Raw genomic sequence first — 17,421 nt, 5'->3', positions numbered from 1 at the left:
CCACTTTATATTGTCGTCTGCAGTCAGCTTTGTGAATAGATTCGTTTAGTCTATGCGTGAAACACATGCTTGCCACTCACGGAGGACGCTTGATGCATGCATGTAATCATGCTAGAGATGAGATCCAATGGATGAATCCAGGTCACGCCCACATGCTTGCTGCGTGTAAAGCTTGACGCCCGTGCTGCTAGTTGCTCATTTATCTATTGTCACTTGAGCTCTCGCATGCCTATAAGAAGCCTCACTCTCCATCCCATTAGGAATCAGCAGCCGCGTACACTCGCATAACTAATCCCAGCACAGCACGAGCTCACCACCCACCAACAGCATGAGGCCACAGGTGCTGCTCGCCGCCCTGGCCGTCGTCGCCGTCCTGGCAGCAGCTCTGCCCCTCGCCCACAGCCAAGGTGAGGCCGACATCCTCCTTTCTTTGCTCATCGATCTCCTCGTCGAGTAGCAGTCGTATTGTATTGACTTCCGTTGGCTTCTTCCCGCAGGCACGACGCTGTGCTGCGACAAGTGCGGCATCTGCACCAGGTCTTTCCCGCCGCAGTGCAGATGCATGGACGTCTCTCCGACCGGTTGCATCCCGGCATGCAAGAACTGCGCCAAGTCCACCGTCGGCGGCCGCGACAGCTTCCAGTGCAAGGATCTCATCACCAACTTCTGCAACACCCGCTGCACTAAGGCCGCGTGATTATATTGGACCTCTTGTCGTCGTCCTAATAATGCCCATTAGCTTGTGCTTTTCCAGTTTCTTTTCAGTCTTTCCGGTTGACTCTGCATCTTTATCTGGGTAGATGCCTAGAAGAAATGATTCTTGCTCGTCGTTCCTTCTTGTGTCTGAAATAAACAACATATTTTTTTCCGCAAAATCTTCATGTATGCACGGAATGGAATGCAATATGGATTCACATCCAAATCACCAACCATGTAGAAGCAGGAATGGAATGCATTCATATACAAAATTATCAAGACGGAGAGGTGCCAAATTTAATGTTGCAATTCGCCCACGAATCAGTAACATCAAAGTTTTGGGATCGATTTAAGTGTTTAATTAGTAACATGTCACACCCTGCAAGCTGGAGAGCTTAAACCCTCAAATGGAGAAGGAGACCAAGTTAGTACTCCCTCCGTCACAACTTACGGGGCGTGTAGCCCAGATCGCTAGGATCAAGGTATGTAGCGATTGGCTATATTTTTTCAAGCGCTTGATTGAAAAAACTTGCGAATTTAATCCACGACGTCTAATTAGTTTGGAAGTTAATGAACAGTTAATCCCTCCTTCTATAATCGAGTCGTTCTTGTTGCATGCATTCATGAAGACCAATTCCACCTCATGTTCACACCTTGCATGCTGCTAATACTAGTACTATTTTTAGTTATTCATACATGGTGTATTATCGGGTAATAAATGAAATGCATTTTAATCCTTCTTAATTTTAAAAATGCATGAAATGTGAAGGATACCTTCTAAACCGTGACGTATGCATGAAGGCATGCGTATGCACGGAGAGAGAGCGAGACAGAGGGAGAGGATGTTCACGTCAACGGTATGATGACATGCACACAAATGTACGTGGAACACAGGCTGTGTCCAAATCAATCTCATCTTAAGAGGGTCAGCTAGCTATTCTGCCAGGACGTGCATGCATCCTATGTCAGCATGATGTCACACATGCATAGATCTAGAGGGTATTTCAATCATCGCTTGTCCATGTAACGATGCATTATATTACAAAAGATACATGACGTCTCGAGAGAAGTGTCGACCATATTGTTCACGCCGCACGATTGGATTTGATCCAACGGTTATATAGACGGTTGAATTAAGCCAGGGATCAGCCGGCGGAAAACAAGTGTTTTCCTATTACAAAAGATACATGATCACTTAAAAACTAGTTCTAACAGCAAAAGTAAAATAAAAATGTCCAGTCAATATCTTCTCAATTTTTTGATAACATGTAGATATGACATTACTACATTTGACTCAGAAATAGTTATTTCTTGTTGGTTGCCCAAGGAAAATCTTTGATGTAAGACATCGGTTGGATTAGTCTTCACAATGCCAATCGGTACGACCCTAGAATTGCATGCACTAGTTAATTCACCCCAAAATTCGATTGGAAGTGGGATTAAATTTTAGTGTAACTACTCCCACCGTCATAGTTTACATGACGTGTAGCCCAGATCGCTGGGATCAAGATATGCAACGATTGGCTATATTTTCTTCGAGAGCTTGATTGAAAAAACCAACGAAGTTAATCCACGACGTCTAATTAGCTAAGAAGTTAATGAGCAGTTAATCCCTCCTCCTATAAATGAGCCGTCCTTGTTGCATGCATTGGTGGAGACCAATTCCAGCCCATGTGCATACCATGCATGTCGCTAGTATTAGTACTACTTTTAATTACTCATGATGTACTATCGGGCATTAAAGCAAATGCGCCTTAATCCTTCTTAATTCTGGAAATGCATGAAATACGAAGGATACCTTCTAAACCGTGACGGAGGAAGTAGTGATAAACACATAGATGGACCCACAATAGAAGTTCAATATTTAATATTTTAAGCTCGTGTCAATTACTACTACTACCTGTTATCATGATTAGCAGTGCTTGAAACACCTGGACATAATAGCTTGGCCATTCAATCTAGATGCAATAAATCTTATGCAAAATCATGTTCTGGCATTGTTTTATGTCACTCGCTTCCGCATCTTGTTCTCTATGTCGGCGCACTTTTTTCTTTTTCTCGGCTCGATATGTTGTCGTCGGACTGTTTTTCTTTGTGTGTGACAATGGATCAATCTGGTGCGTGACTCGGAGGAGAATGGCAGGGAATGTTAGGTGTGTGATGTGTGCATCATTTTTTAGTGTATTTGTGTTTTCTATTAATTTTTGAATGCTGGGCGTGTGGGATTTATTTTTGTATTTGTGTTTTTCTTAACTTTTTGTTCTTTTAATTTTTTTGTCTTCCTTTTCTGTATTATCTCTATCCGGAGTTGAATGGTGAACCTGCAATATTTAAATTACCCATATACCCCACTAGGTTTTGAAAAAATGTTTCTGTTTCTGAAAATTAGAGGGGGGGGGGGGGGGTCATCTAGAATCTTATAAACTCTTGGCTCTAGAATAAATCCACAATTTTGTATCATTGAGTTGAATGTACGTGCATATACTTGAGTGTCTAGATCTGTTTTGTGTGTTGGTTTGATCTAACGACTCGACATGCCAATCTGATGTAACGGGCTAACAGAAAAAGAAAATAACGTTAAGTTAGGGGCCCAAGTACATGTGCCTCGACCTCGATCTAACTAACGCGTCCTGGTCAGGGGCGCCCAAAACAAACTCAGGTTTTGGTCCCCTATAGGCAAAGCTACATATAAAGGAAGGGGAGCTTGGGCATTGAGTTGATCTCATCTATTCCCGTCCAAACTCTAGATCCCATAATTGCATCACCCTAAACCGATATAGGGGAGCACTGCTGAGATGGCAAGACATTGCCTAATTGTTGAGGTGTCAGTCCAGTCCCGATGGCGGCCTGAGGGGCACAAGACATCTAGATGATCTACTACAACCTTTACATCCTAAATCCACCTTGACTGCACCGAGCAAGAGATCTTGTCGACCATCGTGATAAGTAATGAATCCCTAAACCCCTATGTTTGTGCAATTAGGTGTTCTAGATGCAATTCATTATGTGCATGGCGTTATCCTCCTTGTCAAAAAAAATATTATGTGCATGGCATCCTAGTGATGAAATATTCTATCAGTGTATTATAGAAATGTATAAGCTTAGGCGGTTTGAGGATTAGCAACAATCATATCTCCTTGAAGCCAGACATATATTAGAGGTGTCGATTTACATATCTGCAACTGATCAATATATTTTTCTTTTGACAAATACGACGTTTTGAGACATCGACATAAGAGTAGAAATGGACTTGTGTTCTCTTCTGTCGAAAATGGAGAGATAGATCAGCCAAACTAAACAGATTTAGTCGTTGTCCTTCTTGCACTTGGTGGACAACATTTACTAGCGTGTAGAAGAGAAATTACTATAGAAGCAATAGTTTCTTGGATGGTGATATGGGTGAATGCACTAGTAGAAAATGAGGCTTTCGGCCCCAGCCCCAAATCACATTAGCTCCGGGTCGAAATAAAACCGAGACCAATGCCAGGCACTTGTCCCGCTTCGAGCTGCCAGGGCCTCGCAGGAGTAAATTGCCAAAAACTACCATATTTCGCGCAAACGTGTCCAGTGGCTACCACTTTACGATTTTTTGTGAAAAACTACCAAAAATTTACTAATCTGTGGCAAAAAACTACCAATTTTTTAATTGCCCGATTTAGCGATTTTAACCGTTTTTCTGACAAAAGTGGCCCACATGTCAGGTGCCAGGCTGGCTAACTTTGCCGGCCCCGCGCAGACGGCCGTTAACGGCGCCCGCTCGCCGTCTCCGTCGAAGCGGCGGTCAAATAGGTCATTTCTGCTCCCTCCTCACTCACTTATCCTCTCCCTCTCCCTCTTCCTCCTGCTCTCTCCCTCTCACCATCGCCGCCAGCGCCATTGTTGCCGCTTGAAGTTGAAGATGTCGTTCTGCAAAGAAGAGGAGAGCTCGGACGAGGACATCTGCATGGTTTCTGTGGATCAACAGCTCTTTGCAAGTACATCACGGTGGAACAGAGATATGATTAGGGTTAGGTTAGGGTTAGTTCATCCAAATTGTGGATTTAAAGTTTATTTTGGTTTGATTCCAAGCTTCATTTGCAGGAAACCCCCGACACTGTGGTGGATCCATCTTTCTGTGGTTCTTTCCCTGAATCTGAGCCTACATGCGTGATGCATCATCAGAGGCCGAAGAAGATGGTAGCTTTCGGAGGTTCTTTGACTGGGAGGCGCTTCCTGGGTTGTCTTGTGCAGCAGGTATACATTTTGCTAGTGGAGCTGTTAAATGCTAAATAAGGTGCTGAATTTAAGTGTTAACTGAATTTATGTCTGCTGCTAGATATGGTGGTGTTTGCTTAGTTTTGGGAGAGTAGTTAACTGAATTTAACAATTAACTGAATTTAAGTGTTAACTAAATTTATCTCTGCTGCTAGATATGGTGGTGTTTGCTTAGTTTAATTGTTTTGAGAGAATGACTTAGTTAACAGTGAACTAAATTCAGAAAAGTTAATAGTTAACTGCAGCTAAATTCATAATGTAGCTGTTAACTGAATTTTGTTCTGTTCTGTAGGATGAAGGTGTGAACTGTGGGGTGGTGGAGTGGGTGGATGCTCCTTGGCCAGACATTTTACAAAGGTGCCTAGCAAGGCTTTGGGAAATGTACCAGGAGTAGAACTTTGGTAGCGTGAAGGATCAAAAAGCTCATGACAAAGAGGTGGTGAAGCTAAAGAAGGAAATTGACTTCCTGTCAAACAGCTACAGCCAGTTGGTGGAAGATGTATCCAAGCTTTTTGACTATCAAGATGGCAAGATGTCTCATGACATGGACTATATCAGTGAGGCAATAAATAAAAAGAAGAAAGAACTTGAGGATCAGGCAAGGATTGAGATAAGTATGGAAAAGCTGAAGCTTGCCAAGGAGTAGAGGTGCATTCTTCAAAGCCAAGCAGATATCATTCAGAACATGATGAAGGCCATGAAGGAAGTGCACGTGGACATGGACCTACTTAAGGAAGAGAAGAAGAAGTTGGAGTATCTTATTGCTGATCTGCTAAAAGCTGGGCATTGCACCAAAGAGATTATGGAGAGGATCAAGCCAATAGTGGATGAGTGAAGACCTACTATGGTCAGTTAAGTAATAGGCCTATATATATAGCTGGCCTTGGATGTTAGGTGTATATTTTGGGTAAGTGTCTTGTGGTTGCAGAACCTGAATCAAGATGGATGGTATGAGCTAGGTACTGTTATGGTTTAAGAACTTGTTGCTTTTATCTATGATGTAATGACTTTTATGTTAAGACCTAATATGGTAAGTTAAGTTAGTAAGAATGTTTAGGAAATATAGTAGCTGACAGTAGATAAATATAGTAGCTACTAGTGGAACCTGACAGTAGATATAAACTGACAATAGCTTATAGTAGCTTATAGTTTCATAAATATAGTAGCTACTAGTGGAACATGACAATAGATATAAACTGACAGTAGCTTATAGTAGCTTATAGTTTCATAAATATAGTAGCTACTAGTGGAACATGACAGTAGATATAAACTGACAGAAGCTCATACTTTCATAAATATAGTAGCTACTAGTGGAACATGACAGTAGATATAAACTGACAGTAGCTTATAGTTTCATAAATATAGTAGCTACTAGTGGAACATGACAGTAGATATAAACTGACAATAGCTTATAGTTTCATAAATATAGTAGCTACTAGTGGAACAAGACAGTAGATATAAACTGACAGTAGCTTATAGTAGCTTATAGTTTCATAAATATAGTAGCTACTAGTGGAACATGACAGTAGATATAAACTGACAGTAGCTTATAGTTTCACAAATATAATAGCTACTAGTGGAAACTGACAGTAGATATAAACTGACAGTAGATATTAACTGAAATTCAGACACTGTTAACTGAATTTCAGACAGTGTTTACTGAAATTCAGACACTGTTAACTGAATTTCCGACATTGTTTACTGAAATTCACACAATGTTAACTGAATTTCAGACAATGTTTACTGAATTTCACACACTGTTAACTGAATTTCAGACAGTATTTACTGAATTTCCCACACTATTAACTGAATTTCAGATAGTGTTTACGAAAACACACAACAACTAAAACAGATAGAATATAGCAAGAGATCGTACCATCATACAACATACACACTCCAACAGATTAGAAATATAGCAACATGCACACTGCAACCAGCAACAGTTCATACCAACCAACAACAGAATCCAAGTAACAACAGTTCATACCAAAAGTAGTTCTAACTTATATGCTGAAATATACCAGCATACCTAACCAGATTACAGATTCTATTAGTTCTAACTTATATGCTGAATATATAGCAGCATACCTAACCAGTAGTACTCCTAACAGCCTCTGAGCAGCGCACTTCAGTTGTTCTTCAGATTCTTGATGCGCTCTGAACGACGCACCACACCCACCACCGGCTTCTTTGTCTCCCTCTTCTTCTTCTTGTTTCCGCTAGTGAAGACTCGCGGAATGATCTGCACTTCAGGGTCGAGGACAGCATCGGTCACCCTCTCCGTCCTCGAGGCCAGACGGGTAGGATCCGCCTGCGGTGCAGTCATCCTCGATGAGCGTACATCCACCACCTTGCACGCTGCGTCGGGTCGGTGGTACGCTGCACCTCCCTCATCGCCCAAAGGATGACGGCGGAAGGTGGGACGCAGTAGCTGGGGGGAAGGCACGGAGCTTCTCGTCCTCTCGCATCACCTTGATCAGGCCACGGGCGTGGTCCCGCATCATCTCGACGCTTGGGAACCAGCCCGTGATTTCACGAAGCTGCTCACGGATATCTTGGTTGTCGTCGGCGAGATCTTACACGGCCTTCTGCCAGCCAATGCTAGCATCCATGGCGCCGGCGGTTGCGTTGTGTGGGAGGGAGGAGATGGGGGAGAGCGAAGAGATGGAGGGCAGCGGTTTCTATGTAGGAGGAGATGGGGGAGTGGTGCGAATAGACGATGGGTGGGTGTGTGGTTGATGACCCACAACTATAGGGGATCAATCGTAGTCTTTTCGAAACGTAAGAGTGTCGAACCCAACGAGGAGCAGAAGGCTCTGTTAAACGGTTTTCAGCAAGGTAATAACTGCAAGCACTGAAAGTAGCGGTAACAAGTGATGGTGTAGTGAGGTGAAACGTAGCAGGTGAAAAGTAACAAGTAACAAGAGTAGCAACGGTGCAACAAAGTGACCCAATCCCTTTTGTAGCAAGGGACAAGCCTAAACAAAGTCTTATAGGAGGAAAAATGCTCCCGAGGACACACGGGAATTTCTGTCATGCTAGTTTCATCATGTTCATATGATTCGCGTTCGTCACTTTGATAGTTTGATATGTGGGTGGACCGGCGCTTGGGTACTGCCCTTACTCGGACAAGCATCCCACTTATGAATAACCCCTCTCGCAAGCATCCGCAACTACGAAATAAGAATTAAGACAACGTCTAACCATAACATTAAACTAGTGGATCCAAATCAGCCCCTTACGAAGCAACGCATAGACTGGGGTTTAAGCTTCTGTCACTCTAGCAACCCATCATCTACTTACTACTCCCCAATGCCTTCCTCTAGGCCCAAATAATGGTGAATTGTTATGTAGTCGACGTTCACATAACACCATGATACGTCCATTTTGCATCATGCTTTCATGTTGATATTTTATCGCTTTATGGAATGATATTATACTTTGTGGAACCTTACTTATGCCTTTTCTCTCTTATTTTGCAAGGTTTATTTGAAGAGGGAGAATACCGGTAGCTGGAATTCTGGACTCCAAAAGGAGCAAGTCTGAGTGCTCTATTCTGCGCAACTCCAAATGTCCTGAAAATCAACGTGGATTTTTTGTGGAGTTTATAAAAAATACTGGGCGAAAGAAGTGTCACAGGGGAGCAACCAGGGGCCCACAAGCCTGGTTGCCGCGGCCTACCCCCTGACCGCGACAATATGGCTTGTGGGCACCCTGGCGGCCCACTGGCCCCCCTCTTTTGCTATATGAAGGGTTTCGTTCCAGAAAAAATCATTCGAGAGCTTTTTCGTGGTTTGGCCACCTCCACGAGGCGGAACTTGAGCAGATCCAATCTAGAGCTCCGGTAGGACGATCCTGCCGGGGAAACTTCCCTCCCGGAGTGGGAAATCGTCGCCTTCGTCATCACCAACACTCCTCTCGTCGGAGGGGAGGCATCTTCATCAACATCTTCATCAGCACCATCTACTCTCCAATCCCTAGTTCATCTCTTGTAACCAATCTCCGTCTCGCGACTCCGACTGGTACTTGTAAGGTTGCTAATAGTGTTGATTACTATTTGTAGTTGATGCTAGTTGGATTACTTGGTGGAAGAGTTTATGTTCAGATCCTTGATGCTATTCATTACACCTCTGATCATGATTATGATTATACTTTGTGAGTAGTCACTTTTGTTCCTGAGGACATGGGATAAGTCATGCTAATAATAGTCATGTGAGTTTGGTATTCGTTCGGTATTTTGATATGTTGTATGTTGTCTTTCCTCTAGTGGTGTTATGTGAACATCGACTACATAACACTTCACCATATTTGGGCCTAGAGGAAGGCGTGGAGTAGTAAGTAGATGATGGGTTGCTGGAGTGACAGAAGCTTAAGCCCTAGTCTATGCGTTGCTTTGTAAGGGGCTGATTTGGATCCACTAGTTTAATGCTATGGTTAGACTTTGTCTTAATTCTTCTTTCATAGTTGCGGATGCTTGCTAGAGGGGTTAATCATAAGTGGGATGCTTGTCCAAGTAAGGGCAGTACCCAAGCACCGGTCCACCCACATATCAAACTATCAAAGTAACGAACGCGAATCATATGAACATGATGAAACTAGCATGACAGAAATTCCCGTGTGTCCTCGGGAGCGTTTTTCCTCTTATAAGACTTTGTTCAGGCTTGTCCCTTGCTACAAAAGGGATTGGGCCGCTTGCTGCACCGTTGCTACTACTTGTTACTTGTTACTTTTCGCTTGCTACGTTTCACCTCACTACACCATCACTTGTTACCACTACTTTTAGTGCTTGCAGTTATTACCTTGCCGAAAACCTTTTATCAGAGACTTCTCCTCCTCGTTGGGTTCGACACTCTTACTTATCGAAAGGACTACGATTGATCCCCTATACTTGTGGGTCATCAAGACTCTTTTCTGGCGCCGTTGCCGGGGAGGGAAGCACCTTTGGTAAGTGGAATTTGGTAATGAAACATTTATATACTGTGCTGAAATTTATTGTCACTTGTCACTATGGAAATTGTTCCTTTGAGGAGTTTGTTCGGGGTATCTTCACCACGAACGGAAGCACGAGGAGTTGCTACTCAACCTGACGTACCTACTGAAAGTATATTTTATGAAATTCCTTCGGGTATGCTTGAGAAACTGCTGGCTAATCCTTTTACAGGAGATGGATCATCACATCCAGACTTGCATCTGATCTATGTAGATGAAGTTTGTGGTTTATTTAAACTTGCAGGTTTGCCCGAGGATGAGATAAAGAAGAAAGTCTTTCCTTTATCTTTGAAGGATAAGGCGTTGATAGGCTATGTGATGATACTGGATCATGGGACTACAATCGGTTGAAATTGGAATTTCATCAAAAGTTTTATCCTATGCATTTAGTACATCGTGATCAGAATTATATTTATAACTTTTGGCCTCGTGACAGGGAAAGCATAGCTCAAGCTTGGGGGAGGCTTAAATCAATGCTATATTCATGCCCCAATCATGAGCTCTCGAGAGAAATTATCACTCAAAACTTTTATGCTCGGTTTTCTCATGAAGATCGTACCATGCTTGACACTTCTTGTACCGGTTCTTTTATGAAGAAGGATATTGACCACAAGTGGAATTTATTGGAAAGAATCAAACGTAACTCTAAAGATTGGGAGCTGGAAGAAGGTAAGGAGTCAGGTATGAATTTCCAGTTTGATTGCGTTAAATCTTTTGTTGAGACAAACACTTCTAGAGATTTTAGTGCTAAGTATGGACTTGACTGTGAGATAGTAGCTTCTCTATGTGAATCTTTTGCTGCTCATTATAAGTGCATCTAGTGCCCCTTAGTGATTTTGGTGGTTTGAAGACTTATAGGTTAAGTAGCTAATGTGTTTATGAGTGTACACAGGATCTATAAGTCATTGAGGGGTTTGAGATATTTGAAGAATATCGACCCCTAAAAATCTATATATCTTCGGTTGAAGAAATTGGTCTGAAGCTGAAGAAATGAATCGCGAGGAATCTGCGATGAAATTGATATTCCTCATGAAGATACTGAAATTGAGGAATCCGGTGTGTCCTGAAGAAAATCACTCTGAAGAATTTGAAGCATGAAGATTTACACTTTCTGTTTTATTTTCTTGGCATTTGAGTAATAGGAGCACCATACTGTTAAAGGGGGTCGAAGTTACACTTTGGAATGAATTTCCTCATGATGCTCAACCCAAGCCTAAATCTACCAAAAGCCTCAAGTGAGGAATACGAGTGACATGAGGACTCTCACAGTTGAGGGTTCCGACCGTTTCGATAGCCACGCCAAGTCATTGGTCTTATCCACTCCAATGGTCATATTATTTAAGGGCATTAGTGTCAAATCATGTCGGGATGCTCCCAGGCTATAAATAGACACCCCCACAACCATTAGCTGGTTGGCTGCTCCGTTAGAAACTAACACTTGTCATAAAAGCAACCCAATTCCTCAGAGTCTTCGAGAGTAATTCATTAGTGAGGAAATACTCCATACACCGAAACCACAAACCAAACCTAGTGATTGAGCATCATTGAAGAAGTTGTTCCTGTGTGGGACTGAAGCTTTTTACCTTTGAGGACTGTGCATCCTCCAGACGGTTAAGCTTCATGGTCTAGAGCTTTCCAGCAGTCAATTGTGGATCGCTGGGTGACCAAGTTTGTGAGGGTTTGGAAGTCTGCCTTGAAGACTTACCACGAGTGTTGGGCGAGGACTGTGTGTCCTTAGCTCAAGGAGAACACCGTAGGGACGGTGTGTCCCGGGACTGTGTGTCCTTTGGTTTCAATACCAAGCTGCTCCAAACCAGATGTACGACTGTCACAGCAGTTGGAACTGGGTCATCAACGACTGTCTTCACTCAGAAACGGGTTATAATTCCTCAACTCCTTACTTTCCTCGTATTATGTGTTGATGACTTTCACTGCGACTGTTTGAAGAATTTGCTGAAGACTTTCTCTGAATTTCCTCAACCCCAAATTCTTCACGTCAGTTAATCCTCATCTGTATTCTGCGTGCCTGCTCACAGTGCAATCGTATTTCACATTCTTCACTCTGAAAAACTGTTGTTGTGATTTGCACTTCTGATCCTTTACTATTTCCGCTGTAAGTTAGTCATCAGTGAGGAATGTCCTCAAAAGGAATTTCCTCAGTGATGAAATTCTAAAAATCTCCTATTCACCCCCCTCTAGTCGATGTAACGCACTTTCAATTGGTATCAGAGCAAGGTACTCCCTTGTTTTGTCTGATTTTGGTTTAACCACCTGGAGTTTTAGTTATGTCGACTGCATGCATGTTTAAGGTGACTGCAACATGTCCTACCTACGAAGGAAAGAACTTTCCCTTCTGGAAGAACAAAATGCAAATGCATCTACAAGCTATTGATAATGATCTCTGGTATATTGTGGAACATGGCGTCCCCATCATCTCTGCGAGTGTCTCTGCTGCTGATGTGAAGAAATTCAAGCAACTCGATTCTCAAGCGAAGAATATCATCTGTGGCCATCTGAGCCCAGGACAGTTTGGAAGAGTAAGTGCTTTGGGCTCTGCAACACTGATCTAGGAGAGACTGTGCAAGGTAAATGAAGGAGTATCAACCCAGCGTGACTCTCGTGTTGATGGTCTTCGCAATCTCTTCAATCGCTTCAAGAGACATGACAATGAAAGCTGCCAAGACACCTTTGATCGCCTCACTGACATATCAAATGAACTGCAAGCACTGGGAGCTCGAGACATCACTTTTCACGAAGTTGTGAAGAAACTGCTGATATCTTTGGATTCTTCATTTGATACTTTAGTTCTGATGATTCAAGAAAGACCAGACTACAAGATGCTTGATCCAGCTGATATACTTGAAAGGCTAAATACTCATGAATTCCAGCTAGAAGAAAAGAAAGATCTATATGGACCAAGCTATTCCAGACCAGGTGCACTGAAGGCTAGAGCAATTTCCTCATCTCAAGAAGAAAACACAGATGACAGCTTTGGTGACCCGGAAGAATTTGGACAGGAGCTTGCAATGCTCATGAGGAAATTCCAGAGATTTACACGATGTGGCCAGTTCGGTAAATCTTCAAGAAGAGACATGAAGAAATCATAATCTTCATCTGAGGACTACAAGAAACGAACCTGCCACAAGTGCCAGAAATCAGGTCATTACATTGCTGATTGTCCCCGTTGGGGAAAGGAATCAAAGAAGAATAAATACAAGGATGACAGTTCTGATGACTCGAAGAAGAAGAAGAAATCTTCAAAATCCTCATCTTCAAAGCCCTCATCGCACAAGAAGACTAGTTTCAGAAAGGCTCGGGCACTTATTGGCAAGGAAATGGATTCCGAGGCAGAATCAGAGGAATGTGATGAAGAAGAGGGTTCTGATGAAGACTCGGAATCCGGACAGGCTAGTCTTGCACTGGCAACCACTTTCGTCAGCAAGTCAATCTTCAATCTTGAAGAAAATGATTGCACCATCCATACTGAGGACTATGTTGATGACTTCGCTCCAACCTATTGCTCATGGCAAAAGGTTCAAAGATACCAAATAATGCCTCCTCCTCTAATTCAAGTAACTGTGAACCTGATGATTATAAGAAACCCAGTTACAGTAAACTTGCTATCATTGCCACTAAACAACAAACTGCTCTGGAAAAGCTTCAGAAACTGCTAGATAAAAGTGATGATCTGTTGAATGATGAAATGAACCTTACCCAAATCATCACTGAAGATGTGAAAAGTCTTCAGTCTAGATTTGATATTCTTTAGGATCGTTATGATACACTCCTCACTGATCATGAGAAGCTTTCCTATGAATTTCTTCAAAGGAAGCTTGATCTTGAGAAGCTGAGGATGTCTCATGATGATCTTCGTATGGAAAATGATTCATTACTAGCTCAACAGATCAGTGCTGGTCAAATTGAATTCATTCCTCCATGTCTTAAATGCATTGAACGCAAAACTGCTAATTCCTCACCAGAATCATCAAATGCTACCATTGCTACAAATTCTTCAACTGCACCTGCGGTGTCTATTTCCTCACTTGAGGAAAACACAAATGTTACTGATGAAAATGCAGGGTTGAAGGAGTTGTACGTGACAGGCATATACAAAAGCCTCAAAGGACATCAAACCCTTTGTGATGTGCTCAAAAAGAAGATCTTGATCAGGAACCCAAGGAAAGAAGGAATTGCCTTTGAGAGGAAATTAAATGCTGATGGATCTTATTGGAAACCTGAGCAGTATCCCAAAACCTCATGGGTTGCTGCTACTGGGCCTCCTTTTGATCCATCTAATCTAACTGGCTTTTCATGTGAATTATCCTATTCCTCAGATGAGTCATTTGACTCCAACTATAAACTGTTCAAAAATCAATCTGGTGAAGTATTTGCTCGATATGTTGGAACTAACTCCAGGAATGGCCCTCCCTTGAGGAAAATCTGGGTTCCCAAAAGCTGTCTTGAAAATCTTCAGGTGAATGTCCTCATGACACCACCACTGAAGAATTTGAACCCCAGATCAAGTTCCTCAGGAGGACCAAAGTCTTCAAGAGGATCAAAATCCTCAACTGGTCAAAACTATGCTTGTACCCGTGCTAATGCTTCTAACATGCAGGGAAACTACAAGGAACATGAATATGAGCGTTACTCCTCAATTCATTATGTTCATAAATCCTCAAACCAGTTCTCTGCATATTCATATGAGTACTTTAATTCCCCTACTGTTAAGAGACGTGCATTGGCCTCAATGCCACTGTTCTCATATGGTGATCGCAGGATGATGAATGCTTTGCCACCCCTTCAGATGTGGGTGGTGAAGAAATCGAACTAATCACTTCTGCACGTCAGGTCTGCAGATGAAAATCATCATCTGATGAATTTGCTGGAGACCTGAAGAAATGCTTGATAGGACGTAAGCTAATGATTGATGAAATAGAAATATTTCACACGTCCTTACATTTTTGTTATGATGAAATTACTGATCTGATGAAATGAGTATCATATTCTTCAAATCTGAAGCATATGAGATGGTAAGCTGCACTAAATCATCTACAGGATGACAAACCCAAGAATACTGAGTGGGTTCTTGATAGTGGCTGCACACATCACATGACTGGTGATAAAAGCTTACTGATGAATATGCCACTAACTCCATCACCTCTGAAGCAAATCACATATGCTGACAAAGGTAAAAGCAAGGTATTGGGACTTGGCAAAGTGGCTATTTCCAAGGATAGGCATATGGACAAAGTGATGCTTGTTGAATCCCTTGGTTTTAACCTCATGTCAGTCTCGATGCTTTGTGATCTTGATATGATTGTCATCTTTGGTAGATATAGATGTGTAGCCATCATGGAATCTGACAGATCCAAAGTCTTCGAAGGTGTAAGAAGAGGGGATTTGTACATTGTTGATTTCTCTACAGGTCCTCAACCAGCCACTTGCTTATTAGCAAAAATCTCAGAAGGGTGGTTGTGGCACCGAAGACTAGGTCATGCAGGCATGAGGAATTTGCACACGCTCGCGAAGAAGAAGCATGTCATCGGCATCGAATCAGTCAAATTCCTCAAGGATCATCTCTGCGGTGCTTGTGAATCTGGGAAAATGACCAGATCCAAGCATCCCTCGAAGACTATCATGACCACTACTCGTCCATTTGAATTGCTTCATATGGATTTATTTGGACCTACTTACTATGCCACACTAACCAATGCAACATCTTTATATGGCTTCGTCATAGTTGATGATTATTCCCGATATACTTGGGTGCATATCATAGTGTATAAAACTGAAGTGCAGGAAATCTTCAAACGATTTTTCTTCAAGGGCCTCGAGGAACTTTGGCATCAAGATCAAACATATCAGAAGTGATAATGGAACCGAGTTCAAAAACACTGGTCTTGATGACTATCTTGATGAACTTGGCATTACTCACGAATTATCTGCTCCTTATACTCATCAGCAGAATGGTGTCGTCGAAAGGAAGAACAGGACTCTGGTTGAAATGGAAAGAACTATGCTTGAAGAATATCAGACTCCTCTTCGCTTTTGGCCTGAAGCAATCAACACTGCATGCCATATCATCAACAGGATATATCTTCACAAATTCCTCAAGAAAACCTCATATGAACTCCTCATTGACAAGAAACCCAATGTAAGTTATTTCAAAGTCTTCGGTGCAAGATGCTGGATTAGAGATCCTCACCATAGCTCAAAATTTGCACCTAAGGCACATGAAGGTTTTATGCTCGGTTATGGAAAGGACTCGCGCACTTATAGAGTTTTCAACAACTATCACAACAAAGTTGTTGAGACTGTAGATGTGCGGTTCGATGAAACTAATGGCTCGCAAAAAGAGCAATTGCCTTCTGATCCAGATAAACTGTCTCCTGAGGAAGCAATAAAGCTCAAACCTACTGAAGACATTGTCCCCACTGAGGAAATTGGTGAAGAAACGATCCCCATCACTGATGAAAATCAAGAAGATGCTCCTGAGGAAGTTGCACCAGAACCACTTCCTCAACCTAGACGAAATCCTCAGCCAGCTCATCCAAGGATTGCAAACGAAGTAGAACTTGACAAAATCCTCAACGACATCAACGCGCCAGGTCCTCTCACTCGCTCAAAAGCTTCACACTTAGTTAACTTTTGTGGGCATTTTTCCTTTGTATCCATCACAGAACCCTCAAAAGTTGATGAGGCTTTTCTGGAACCGGAGTGGATCCAAGCTATGCAAGACGAACTTCTTCAATTCAAGATGAATGACGTATGGGAGCTCGTCAAACGACCAGATCCTCGCAAGCACAACATCATCGACACCAAGTGGATTTTCCGAAACAAGCAAGATGAGGACGGTCAAGTGGTGAGGAACAAGGCACGACTTGTAGCCCAAGGCTACACCCAGGTTGAAGGAATAGATTTCGATGAAACTTTTGCACCTGTTGCTAGACTTGAAGCTATTCGAATACTACTTGCTTATGCTAATCATCATAACATCATCTTATATCAAATGGATGTGAAAAGTGCATTCCTCAATGGTAAGCTTGAGGAAGAAGTATATGTTGCTCAGCCCCCAGGTTTTGAGGATCCAAAGAATCCAGACAAAGTCTTCAGACTCAAAAAGGCTCTTTACGGTCTCAAGCAAGCCCCTCGGGCATGGTGTGATACATTGAAGGAATTCCTCATGAAGAAAGGCTTCAAACCTGGTTCACTCGATCCAACTCTTTTCTCTAAATCCTATGATAATGAGCTATTTGTGTGTCAAATATATGTTGATGATATCATATTTGGCTGTACTGACAAACGATACAGTGATGAATTTGCCTACATGATGAGTGAAGAATATCAGATGTCCATGATGGGGGAGCTGAAATTCTTCTTAGGTCTTCAAATTCGTCAACAAAGCAATGGAATCTTCATATCACAGGAGAAATACCTCAAGGATGTTCAGAGGAAATTCGACATGCATGAATGCAAAGGGGC

At 42.3% G+C, this 17,421-nt stretch overlaps 1 protein-coding gene across 1 annotated transcript; it reads left to right on the top strand.

The window, feature by feature from the left end:
* The first annotated feature begins 252 nt into the window (after positions 1 to 252).
* LOC123404938 (Bowman-Birk type trypsin inhibitor-like) lies at positions 253 to 932 on the top strand. The gene is made up of 2 exons (XM_045098843.1): positions 253 to 407; positions 498 to 932. The coding sequence occupies exons 1-2, from the start codon at positions 329 to 331 to the stop codon at positions 695 to 697; spliced, it is 279 nt and encodes a 92-aa protein (XP_044954778.1). The 5' UTR covers positions 253 to 328; the 3' UTR covers positions 698 to 932.
* The last annotated feature ends 16,489 nt before the right edge of the window (positions 933 to 17,421 follow it).

This window comes from Hordeum vulgare, chromosome 1H (genome assembly GCF_904849725.1).
Source record: "Hordeum vulgare subsp. vulgare chromosome 1H, MorexV3_pseudomolecules_assembly, whole genome shotgun sequence".
Classification (NCBI taxonomy): Eukaryota; Viridiplantae; Streptophyta; class Magnoliopsida; order Poales; family Poaceae; genus Hordeum; species Hordeum vulgare.
This window is presented reverse-complemented; position numbering and strand designations above follow the sequence as displayed.